The sequence below is a fragment of the Drosophila subobscura genome, chromosome J, assembly GCF_008121235.1.
Source record: "Drosophila subobscura isolate 14011-0131.10 chromosome J, UCBerk_Dsub_1.0, whole genome shotgun sequence".
Lineage (NCBI taxonomy): Eukaryota > Metazoa > Arthropoda > Insecta > Diptera > Drosophilidae > Drosophila > Drosophila subobscura.
In genome coordinates, this window is record NC_048532.1 from 12,157,743 (window position 1) to 12,170,453 (window position 12,711).

Consider the following 12,711-nt stretch of genomic DNA (forward strand, 5'->3'; position numbering starts at 1 on the left):
TGACTGAGTCTCTGCCATGTCTGAAGCACCACTCGGGTAGATTGCTGCAATAAGATACATAAATTATGGTGCTAAATGCATTGTGGCTGAGGATCACTGATCTACTTTCCAAGCACTTTGCTAATTAATGGAGCCGCAAATGGCTGGAAAACTGAGTAGATCTTGGATACAAAATTCAGTAAAATGAGCCTATGAATGATTCTCAAAGTTTACTTAATTAATTTTATTTACAACGATGTCATTTTCGAATTGTTCCAACTGGAGACACACGTTCCATTCTTATCTGTGCGGTCAAAAACACAATCGAAAAACATTCCACCCCATTCCCTCGTTTGAACTTGAAAGATTTAATTTCAATTAAATTAAATTTGTTGTGTATTTTTTGTGGGGGCTTTGTTGTTGTTTTTATTTTGGTCAAATTTCGTGGCACACATTTAAAAATATTTCGTTTGGGGGCGTCGAAAGAATAGGAAGGAATGCCTGTCTGTGCCTAGCGATGAGATCTATAGAATACTCTCTGACTCTCTCGCTCTTTCATCTATCTGTAGCTGGCAAACACGAATTCTGATTCTGTTTCGGATTCCGAATTTATGGGTTTTCTCTGGGCTGTGGCTGACGTCATTGCCATTGTGATTTTATATAAAAGTAAAATGTTATTTGTCTAAGAACTTTGCTTTTGTAATGGATTACCAAATGGTGTTCTACCATAAACAAAAAGGCGACAAGGTCAGTGAAGAGGCCTGCCCCAGCCCCTGCCTCTGCCTCTGTCTCTGCCTCTCTTTCTGTATCTGTCCCTCTCCAGGTCTACCCTTGAGAACTTTTGAGAACTAATCGGCGACACGTGTAACGGCCTGATAAATACTAAATATCAATTCAATTTCAATTTTTTTGTGTAATAATAATGTGTGGATGGAGGAGGGAGGTGTATCGACGATAGTGGTTTCTGTTTTTGTGTGATAATTCTGTTTGAATGTCTTACGGGGTATCACGAAATTCATTAAGCATTATTGTTGATAGATTAGAAGGCTAGAACTTGGATGATTCATGTGCTTGGAAATGATATGAAAATTAAATGAGTCAATTAAAAATATGTTAAACAAGATTTGTGGGTTTTCTATGCTGATTTCCACAATTTTTAGCTGAGTTTATAAACTCCACATGACAGATCGCAGTATTGCCGAAATTGTACCCACAAAATAATCTTCCCCAGGATTATCAGCAGAACCTTTTTCTGTAGAATTGCTACAAAAACATAATATTTATGTATTTCCACCTACTTTTCGTATTAATATTAGCTAACCAAATAATCTCGCCTCCAAAATCTATGAGCATTATCTAATACGCACACACACACATGCACAGAGACGACCTTGAAAGTTTCATTCACTCCACACGAACAGTGACAAGGAAGGAAGAGTGTGCGCGATTGTAGGGGGCAGAGTCAGGAACGTCCACATGGTAGATGATCGAGGAGGGCTGTGGCAACGGGGGGCACTATCAGCTAGAAATACGCCAAAGAGCAGCGGCAGAACAACAGCAACAAAAAAGCACAAACAAACAAATGCCACAGCCATGCTCAGCCACGCACAAACACACGCACACACAGGCAACAATGCGAATACACGCTCAAAAATATGATATGACGAATAAAGAGAGAGCGACAGACCGCGAGAGAGAGGAAGCACTAAAGAGCAAAGGGGGGAAGCGTTAAGCGGGGGATACCCTGCCATATTGGCAATGTTCTGTTTTGAGTCCACAAAAAAAGTGACTGAAAGGGAAGAATAATTTCGATGGAGAACAAGTTGATACCCTGGAAGATGCACAATTTAATCAATTCAAGCTACACTTTTGTTGAAATATCTAAAAAATAAATAGCTCTTTTCCTGATATTTTTCTGTTCACTTTCATACCTATCTCGTGCACTGGTAAACTCATAATACCCTCAAAGCTAGTCCACCGCCAAAGCAGGGTACACACAAAAAAGAGACTCTAAATTAAAATTTGACATTGAAATTTTTTTTGCGTCGCTCCGTCTCACTCACACGCACGTTCATGCTCAATCAATAAAAGTTTTGCGCGCGTGCAGGCAGCCAGCAAGTGGAAGCGAGAGAGCGAGCGTGTGTTCTCGTTCTTGCCTCTGCTGCTGCTGCTGCTGCCGCCTGCCGACACTTCAATGCGGAAATGTTCGGACAGGTTTTTATTTCTCATTTCATTTCGTTTTATTTCGCTTAATTTTTGTTTTTGCTACCAGTTCAATGTATCGTTTAATCAACATTCAAAACCAACAACAAAATTATTCACAATTTTCGTTTCGTCAAGTTCAAAAAACGCAGCTGAGGTCAATCACAAGAGATCGGTGCTAAGGGGGCTAGGAGGGGTAGGGCGGCCACCTTGTAAAATGTGGGCGTGTGCCGCTCAGCCTTAGTTCGTCGCTAAATGGAATTTTTTGTTGTCATTTGTTGACTTTCGATTATGCAATATTTTTAGCCGGAATTGATGGATACTAATGACCCCTCGACACCTAACCAGAAATTCGTTCTCTGTTTTCGAGTGCATTGATCTTCGGTTTAATTTCGATTTTTGTCATGTCGGGGAGGGACGGAGAGGGCCTTGCACTTTCTGGATCAAAACTGTTGAACTCCACACATGTAACGGGTGGGGAGGTTGTTGCTCGTGGCGTGGGAACGTTTACTTTTGGCCGGGAGTGTGTGGAGCAAAAGGGAAAGGAGTGGAAGATTCCTGGGAGAAGATTCCGCAACAAGAAGAGGGATCATTTCAGAGCTAAATCCCTAAAATATTGCATTGTAAAATATAAAATATAGCAGAGATATCAGTGTTTGATAGTCAAAATTTTCTTTTAAAAAGATTTCCTTAGCCTCATCCCCCACTGATTTTTCTGGCAACGACTCCTCCCATTATACGAAAGTAAAAGTTATCGCAAAAAGTTAAAAATGCTTATAAATAAATTGCAATAAATACAAACACTCGGTGTAAAAATGTTTGCCATTTTTTGTGACTTTCAATTTGGTTGGTTAGTTTTCACTTTCTGCAGGTCTTTGGCCGCCTAATAAATTTCTAAAATGCACAAATAATTGTGCCAATAAAAATAAACACGATCGGAACGGCAGTCAGCGCCAGAGCCGGAGAGTCAGAGAGTCAAATGCGATATGCTCGCCGCTCGTAAAATCGCATAAAGGAAACTTTCGCAAGAGTTCAAGCGGCCGCCCGTTGCGCCGCCGCCTACGAAAAACTCGGCCCAAAAGCCTGGCCAAAAGGAAAACGCGGCAACAGCCAAAAGAAAATAAACGAAAACATAAATAAAAGCTAAGCAAAAGCAAACGAAACTTTTCACTTGGACAATTGTAGCGCGAGGCTTGACTTTCACCGACATTCAGCAAACGCAGGCGGGACGGACGGTTCGTAGGGGGCAGCCGGTGCAGGCGGCACCTGGAGGAGTGGAGTGGAGTGGAGTCATTAACCCGCTGCTATGTAAAAATGTCAAAGACAATTTGACAGTCCACAGAGGAGGTGGGAGAGGGAAGGGAGGCGGTTTTGGACCCGGTTTTGCCCGTAAATTGGCCGCGCATGCGCAGTCTTGCAGTCGGCGTCGGTGAAAAGTGAATTTGGCCGCAAAATGCAGTTGGCTTTTCACTTTCGTTCGTTTTGAAACCCGACTCTTGGCAAGCGGATGCACCCGACCTGGCCAAGAGCACACACAAACACAGACACACAGAAATTCAAATCAAATGAATAACAAATAAATAAACCAAAGAGAAAGACGAGTGCAAAATAGCAATGGGGGGATAGCAATGAACTTGGAAAAGAGTCTTGTCACCGCCGACGAAATGGATATGGCCTGGCCATGGCTATAGCTATAGATAAAGCCTCTCCCCAGGCTGGTTTTCCACCCAAGTGAAATGCAATGCCACAACAACTTTTGTTTTTTGCAAACTAAAGCAAATAATGGAAATCGGAGGAGACATAATCGAGTGCCGCACACACATGTGTGTGTCTATAAATTATATTTTGGTTTCACTTTCGTTTCGATTTGTGGCGTGAAATCAACAAATCAACAGTTCGGTTTGTCATAGAATTTATGGGATAAATATGTGGGGACAATTCCTCTTAAAATGATTAATAAAAGATTAAAGAAACCCTGGAAATGGTTAACCAACATTTACAGTCTCTTAAGCTGACCCAAGCTCAAGTTTGTACGGATCAAGGTTCTCCTTAAATGAGTTTCATGGGTAGCAGAGCCGCACAAACTCTAGAGTCTAGAGGAAGGAACCACCTTGACTCATCATCGCTTGAGCCGCTCGCTTCAGCTTCAGCTGCTGCTGCTGGGGATTCATTGAGTCTTTTGCTCGCTCGGACTTGAACCGGTTACTCATAAAGTGCATTAACACTTCCTTTAGTCATAAAACAAAAGCCTGACATTGGTACAGTTATAAACGAATGAGCGAACGTACGGAAAACCCGACTCTCAGGTTAATTGAACCCACTTGAACTCCTCCCCAACCGATTCCGATTCCGATTCAGAAACAGATTTCAGATGCGGAACGACCTTGCTGAATGAGCGTTGCGGGTAGGGAGGGGGCGATGATCGAGTTGATAATAATGGCAATGATATTGGTAATGATAATGATGGTCACACGATTGCCAATGACCCCTTCCCCTCACGCGTGCCCACCGCCTGCCCCTCTAAAAAGTGACGTCACTGTATCTCTCACTCTCTGATCTGATGTGCTCTGCTCTCAGCTCTCTGTATCGGTTTCCGCCTGGCGATTAGGCCTAATGCTAAGTAGCACGGAAGGTCAGAGTGTGTGTGTGGCAGTTTTTTATTGCTTGGCAAACTTTTGGCTTTGTTCAAGGTATTTTTTGTGTAGCTTTGGGTGCTTTGGGGTGCTGCTGCGGCAGAGAGAGATCTGCTGTGATCTGTGATCTCTAGACGCTGCCATTCCCCAGTACAACTCACTCACCAATATTGAGCTCGGGCTCCCCCTTGACAGAACTGGCCACAGTTGTATCCATAACTGGGTAAGACTTGATGTAGTCCGGTGTCTGTGGACGCGAATCGGCCGCCACCACCACAATTCCGCCAGGATGATGCAAATTTGCTGCTGCATATCCCTGGGGCTGGTGATGGTGGTACATGGGGCTGGCCATTTGTGGCAGCTGATGGTGCTGCTGCTGCTGCTGCTGATGATGCTGGAGGTGCTGGGGCAGGGACTCAAAGTGGGACACCGTCTGGGCCTCGCTGGTGCTAACGGCGGCGGCACTTGAGGATTTGCTCACGTAAATCACATTGCTGTGGGGCATCTTGCTGCTGCTGTTGTTGCCGGTGCTGCTGCTGCTGGCCATGGCCACACCTGTGGGCGGCACAGTATCCATGTCTGTGACAGGTGCGACCAGGCTCCGGCCGAGATGTGTTGCGGTGTGTTGGGTGTAGTCCTGTGGAAAGTGTGGGGGGCACAGGCCCTGCTGCAGCTTGTTGTGCTGGTAGTAAGCGGATACGCTGGTGTTGGGCGGCAGCTTGAGGGCATTCTCCAGGTGGGATCGCCCGACCAGGAGCTGGGATCCACTGGTGGTCGTGCTGGAGGCGGCCACTGTTTGCGACTGTTGTTGTGTCGGGGTAGTGTTCACTGTGGCGGCTGTGGGTACCACTGTAACGGCTGTGGTGGTTGTGGTGGTGGCGGTGGGAGCCTTGCCCAGGCAGATCACCGAGGTCTTGGCGCCGGCGCCAGTGCTCGTGGAGGGACACTCCATGGAGGCGGCACTGCTGCTGGGCTGACAATCGGAACTGTCCGCGGACATGAGCATTTTGTCTCACTTTTCCAAGTATTATTTTTGTGGGGGAAAACTTATTTTCTTTTTTTTTAATTTTCTTTGTGGGTTTGGGGCGCCTACACGGGCATTGTTGCAACTAAAATCATTCACTTGTGTTGGAAGTATATCCTTTTGGTTTTGCACACGCAGGGGAAAGGGACGGTCGTGTCGCGGCGCGGCGCAACGAAACGATACGGACGACGACGACGACACACGACAATGGAGGAACACGGACACGGTACGAGACGATTCGAGACCAGACGGAGCTTCCACGATCTGTACGTTGCGAGGCGCTGAAAATGATTGTGAGGAAAATCAACATTCGCGTTGGATCTTGTTCAGTTTTTTCGGCCAGCCGACCCTGAGCGCTGAGCGTGGAGCGCCGTCTGCTGCCGACGCGGGCAGCGAAAGAGAGCAAGAGCCGCACAGAGAGAGAGAGAAAGAGCGTAAGCGTAACGTTTGTTGCTGCTCTTGAAAACGAAACATGTGGCGGATGATGACAATGCTGTCTGCTGGCTGTGTGTGTGTGTGAGAGGGATCCCAATCAACCCCAGAGAGAGAGTGAGAGAGAGTGTAGTTTGTGTGAGTGAGTGAGGGTGTTGCTGCCGCTGCTGCTGCTCGCCCTGACAACAGCTGGGAGCGAGAGCGAAACACATGTCGAACTAGAGCTGCAAAGAGAGAGAGAGAGCGTAAATGAGAGCCCAAGCCTCACCTCAAGGTATCTCTCTCTATCTATCCCCCGGTTAACGCCACGGACTCTACCCATACCCCAAAAAATAATATCGCCTTGGGGCACCACCGCCAGACCAACCGACCGACCGGCCGACCATGTGGCTTAGAGCAGAGCCCCGTGTACTACCCGCAATGGGGTTCGTTCGGGCTTCGGTTCAATAAAACTTGTCCGGAGTGGTGGAGTGGAGTGAAATTTATGAAATTACAGGCCTGCCCCGCCGATACAATTAACAATTATATCACTCCGCCGCTATAATGAGGAGTTCGGGAGCAGCAGCAACAGCAGCAGATCATTGACACCCGCGAGTCGTTGACACTGTGGGGCCAGGGGGAAAACAAAATACATGTTGTACGGATGCAATGTAAATCAAATATTTACAAGGCAATAAACCCCAAGCAAGGAGAACCTCGTCGCCTAGGTCAATGCTAAAGTTATTTCCTGGATACCCCACGTGTCTGTGTGTTACAGAGAGAACCCCATAAAGTACCCCATACCCCCACACAGATGACCCATTCAAGGCTATGCCGAGACTCTACGCAGACAGCAGAATCTCTCTCTCTCTCTCTCCCCCTCTCTCTAGCTCATAGAACCAAAAATAATCTTTTGGTTTTCCATTTTCAACTTTTCGGCACATTTGTCCATGAAAATTGAACACAAATTTTCGAATATTCTGTGCAAGGGGTGCGGCTGGCTGCGTTTGTTTTTCTTTCGCCACTGTGGCCTATAGCCTGTGTGTGTGTGTTTTTTATGGCGTTTTCCCGAACACGACATGTTTTTCCTCTAAACAAAAACAAAAATATATATCTTCGTGGGTCTGACTCTCTCTATATACAAATGGGGGCATTCCTGGTGTGTGTTTTGGTTTGGGGATCTGTGTTAATTAGGTGTTAACGATGGGAAATGGAGTGTACAACATCCATGAGGAAGAGATGTACGCGTAACCCGCTTGCCTAAAGCGATCTTTAGCTTTCAAGAACTTTCCAAAACTTAAAAAGTATTCCTCAAAGAAGCTTTCACAGAATTCTTGTACGTTCCACATGACTTTATTTTCAAAGCACATAAAGATATTAATTTAGTGATCTTGCTGGGATCTCGCCTCCAGATCTCACTTTCACATCAGTTTTCTGCTGACGTTGATGCTCGATCCTCCAGGCACAAACAAAAATAACCATTGAACTTCCTTATTAATGCAATTTCAATAATGACAAACAGACGATGTCAGAAACAGAGTCAGAGTCCAAGTACAAGTCCAAAACGAAACGAAACGAAAGCGGAACCCCGCACCCTCTGACGGGAAAATGCACGACCCATGGGTTCAAGTGGCGGCGGGGTCAAGTGCAATGAGTGCAAAATGAACTCTGCCGAAGAGACCCCAAAATGATTATTGTCATTATTATTTTTATTAGTTGTTGAAGATATTTTGTGCTTTCCCATACACAATACAATACTCTCTTGCCAATTTCCAAAGAGGTTTCGCCGTGTCATCGCCCATGATCACGAGGGGCGAGTGAACTCCTTGGAAATGTCATTGGCTTTAGCTGACTGCCTGCCCCCAGTATCTGTATCTCTGTATCTGCCGCGCGCGCTCTCTTTTTTTATGCTGCGAAATAATTTTCATTTTGTTTATCAGTGAACCGGGTCCAGCGGCGGCTCCAGCTCCCCCACTTAGTCACTCCAGTGAAATCAAAGTTCTCCGCATGCTCAGATAAAGAAACGGAGCGGCGTCCCTGAGGCCGGGGGCTGAGGCCTGGAGTCGCCTTCAACCCGCCTCCAAGCACTCAATTGACCGATAAATTGAGAATGAGGGACACACGCCGGAGCACGCCGACAGCCGACAGAGAAATGGTTCAGTGTGTGGTGGCATCAAATTTTTGTATTTTTTATTATATTTATTGTATAATCATTGACAATTGTTAATCGGCTGCGGCACTCACGGACAGCTGAAGGCCCTACTATAACAGCACAGACATTGTCGCTCTCTCTCTCTCTCTCTCTCTCTCCCGCTCAACTCTACTCGACAGTTGAACGACTCTTTTAAACATTTTTCCTTGTAGCTTCTGTTGACTGAAGCTGAGGTTTAATTTGCCAAAAAGAATTATAGACTAGCAGGATGACAACCTTATATACATATGTATATTTAATTGAAAGTCATGTATTTATTTATCCCAATTTTTTGTATGTATTTATTATCTGTTATTTATTAGATTTTGTTTCTTTTAATTTCAGGAATTTAATCAAAATGCTTTTTGGTAAGTAGCTCAGACTTATTAAGTTAGAATACATTTGAAGGATCGATTCTAGCAAAGTATGAACATTAATGAGAGTATTTTATCGCTCAAATTTTAGTCAAAACGAAAGGTATCATCAGGAAAATTGTATTGATTCTATTTCCCTTTCCCACGAATACGTGCATACCTTAAAGCTGCATAAGTACAGGGTACTGTGGCGTCTAAACTTCTTTGATAACTTGTTAACATTTTTTTTGGGCAGAGCAAAGTAAATTTTAGAACTTTGAAACCAGTTTTTGGTCTTGTCTTGAATTGCGCAACATTTGAACTTGTCTGCTCTCATAGATCGCTCTCATTCCACGCTCTTCCCTCCCAGCTATTCACTATTCTATTGCTTTTCGGTTCATCCATTAGTATGTGTATCTGTATCTGTATCTATATAATTAACGCACAATGAGAAGGTGCGTGCTCTGCCTGTCTGTCTCTGTGTCTGTCCGTCCGGTCCGCGCGTTCATGAACTCGGTCAAATTGAAGGCCAACTCATTTTGCGGCTTACGCACTACAAAAAAATTGCGTTTGTGTCTGTGTGCTTTTTTTTGGCATTTTTATACCCGGTACTCGAAGAGTAAATAGGGTATATTGTATTTGTGCACATAACGGTTGTATGTAACGCACAGAAGGAAACGTTTCCGACCCCATAAAGTATATATATTCTTGATCAGCATCAATAGCCGAGTCTCTGTCTGTCTGTCTGTCTGTCCGTCTGTCCGTCTGTCCGTCTGTCCGTCTGTCCGTCTGTCCGTCCTGATGAGCGCCTAGTACTCAGAGACTATAAGAGCTAGAGCCACAAAATTTTGCATCCAGACTTCTGTATGCTCACACTGTTACAAGTGTATTTCAAAATGAGCCACGCCCCTTCCGCCTCCGCAAAAGGGCGAAAACCTCCCAAATCTACAATTTTGAAGATAGCAGAAAACTAAAAACGCCATTCCGTAGGGAATGACCATATCTATCAGATCACCAAATTGGGATACGATTGGATCATTATTATAGCCACAATGAAGAAATTAATTTGCAGTAGCCAAACCCACCCCGTCCCGCAGCATTCACAATCTGCTTCGCGCTGTTTATGGCCTGGCCCCTGACACGTCACTGCCTCTGCCTCTGCCGCTGCCTCTGCCGCTTCCTCTGCCGCTGACTCTGCCGCGACTCTGCAGTGTGTGTCTATAGGGGAGGGTGGCGAGCTAAAGGAGCGTGTTGGCGTGAGTAGTGTTGTTGATGTAGATGACAGATGAAGAAAAAATGTAAAATTGGACAAATAACCGCTAAAGTGCAGATGTAGTACTGAGTGCCGGGTATAAAAGTTGTGACGCGTAAGAAGCGTCTCACACGTCCCTTCTCGTTTTCTGTGTACTCTCCGCGAGCAATTTAATTTTTTGCGTGGCTTCTTTTTCGCTGTTCCGTTCGGGTTCTTTTTGGTTCTCTTCTGCTCTGTTCTCTGTTCTGGTTCTGGTAGGATTGTGTCGTTGATTACGCATAATTTTTGTAGCCCCTGCCTGCTGCTCATGATGTCATGAGGGAGGAAGACGTCAGGAGACGGAGCAGCAGATTTTGAGAAATACAATTTTCGTGAAGGTTGTCTCCACTTGAGAAAAGGAATAATACTCGAATGTGTGTCTGATAGGAGTGAGGAGGAAGTGTCGAAGTGAAGTGGAGGAAGGAAAGGAGACCTCTGGTCTGGTTTACTTTTGGGGGGAAATATTTATAGATCGGTAAACGAAAAATATTAGAGGATATTTAAGGCTCACGAAGTGAGGATAATGTTACAAGGAAGGGCCTCCAGAAATAATGTATGAAAAGAGTTTATACTTCATAAAAATAATACAAAAATGTAGGAAAGAGAAACAATGATTAATGAACCCTGCGACTATCTGACTTGACTGATCCTAAAGATCTACACAGTATCTACAGCATCTATCCTAAAAACAGTTAAAATATCATAAAACTATGAAAACTTATAGCATTACATCTCACATTATTTTTAATCCATTGCTGATGCAAAAAACTGTTGTAAAAATCACTTAAAATATCCCTTATCCCTTCGCTTATCATATTATCTTCCTTACATTTGTCTTTCCGTACCTTTCATGTAAACATAATTTCACAAGTTCCCACCTCTCCCAGAATATGTACATATGTAGCTCCCAAAGGCCCTGTCTGTAATACCTCCTATCATTAAGTACTCGTTCATAAAAACGTGTAATCACTTGGCCTGACGTAATGTTTCACTTTTTACCAACTCTCCTGCGCAGTTTCCCTTTTCAGAAATCGGAAAAGTAATGCCAGCCAGCCCCCCTTTCGGCCCATGTGCAAACAGATAAATGCTGTAATATAGAATAGTTTGGGAGAACTAATCGGGTATTATGGGTATGGGTGTGGGGGTACAGTGGAACAACAGCAGACACAGTGGGCCGCTTATCGACGTAACCAGCGCAAACTCAAATAATCATAATAAACACGAACCACACAGAGACAGAGCAAGAAAGATAGGGAAAGAGCGAGAGAGAGAAAGAGAGTGAGAAAAGGGAGATAGTGACACGTTAGTCGGTTATCGGTGACCGTTATCAGCAACGAAACCAAAATGAAGGTCAGCAGCACAAATTCCTCCGGCCCAAGAGGAGTTGAGTCCTCTTATCATTGTTCCTATATGCCTCTCTTTCCCTGCCTCGCTCTCCCTCTCTCTCTTTCTTGTTTCTGATAAAAATAGCTAAGGGAACAACTCATTGGAGAAGTGTGTGGGGGGGGGGGCTAGCTGCTTGCCTCCCTTCCCCACTCTCTTATCAACGTTTGATTTCTATTTGTATGCCCCTTGCCTGCACGGATGTATTTTTGTAGTTTTCGCGCAAAAGGTGAAAATTCGATAAGGGCTTTCAAGGTCCCCTGATATTGTTTCGGGTACAGGACGGTCCTTACATAATCTCTGCAGCGCTTTCTCTGTCACTGGCCGGCCCACGTTTTTTTATTAGCCAAGGTCGGTGCGAATTTTATTTGTTTTCCTTATATTTTTTGCGCGCGTGTTTTTTTCTTCTTTTTCAGTATCGCTGCTAAATTCTAAACTAAACAAGCCAACGCCATCGCTTGACCCTGGCCTGGTCGGGGTCTATTGAACTGCTATGCACTGTACTTCCCTGTCGTTACCAACCAAAGTTTTGGGTGGAGTGCAAAAATGTGAAGGAAAATAAACATTTGACATGGTTTTGGTACTAAGAACTGAAGAGCAAATTTGTTTATTTATTATTCTTTAATACATTTCATTTTAACTCTTTACTGTCAATGTTAAAAGATTTCCCTGGAGCTTATGTAGGTATTTCCTACCGATACCTGCATAATCTTCTTTCTTACATTTTCTCCAATTTTCTACCCGTTTTCCAGAGGTTTTCGTGGCTCTATTCCTGTTTGCTGGACTCCAGGGAAATTTCTAGCAAAATTTCCCGCTGTCTGCTCCACAGCATTTACCATTTCCTCCACGATTCCCTCTCCTCTCTCCCTAACTCTTCAGATCTCATGTACTTGAACTCGTTTTTGTTGTTCTTGTCTGCCTGTTCCAGTCCTCTTCTTTTATTTTCTAGTCTTTTCTTCTGGTTTTTCTTTATCTGCTGCTGAAATGGTTGCCACTTGGGGTTCATTTTTGGTTAATTTTCGAATGCATGCCCATGCCCCCACCCAGAGCGAGTTCCAGCTTTTTCCATTGTTACTCGTATTATCTGTGCTGACATGCAACGTGGGGCAATGTCGGGGGCAGGAAACGCATTCCCCTTATCAGGGAGGCAGGCGGGGAGAGCATTAATCAAAAGTGCCTTGGGGCAGACGCCTCCACTTGAGGCAGGCAGGCAGCGCTCGTTGCAATCGTGGCGCATTGAACGT

General features: G+C 44.6%; 1 protein-coding gene across 4 annotated transcripts in view; it reads right to left on the reverse strand.

Moving 5' to 3' along the window:
• LOC117893157 (ecdysone-induced protein 75B, isoforms C/D) overlaps positions 1-12,711 on the reverse strand; it is a 99,433-nt gene that overhangs the window by 42,022 nt on the left and 44,700 nt on the right. The window contains exon 1 of one of the 4 annotated variants that reach the window (XM_034799621.1): positions 4,980-6,120. The exons of the other annotated variants lie outside the window; for them this stretch is intronic. Within the exon in view, the coding sequence (XP_034655512.1) occupies positions 4,980-5,820 (841 nt within the window). The 5' untranslated portion in view covers positions 5,821-6,120. Of the gene's footprint in view, positions 1-4,979; positions 6,121-12,711 lie in introns of those variants that run through there. 4 annotated transcript variants of the gene reach the window in all.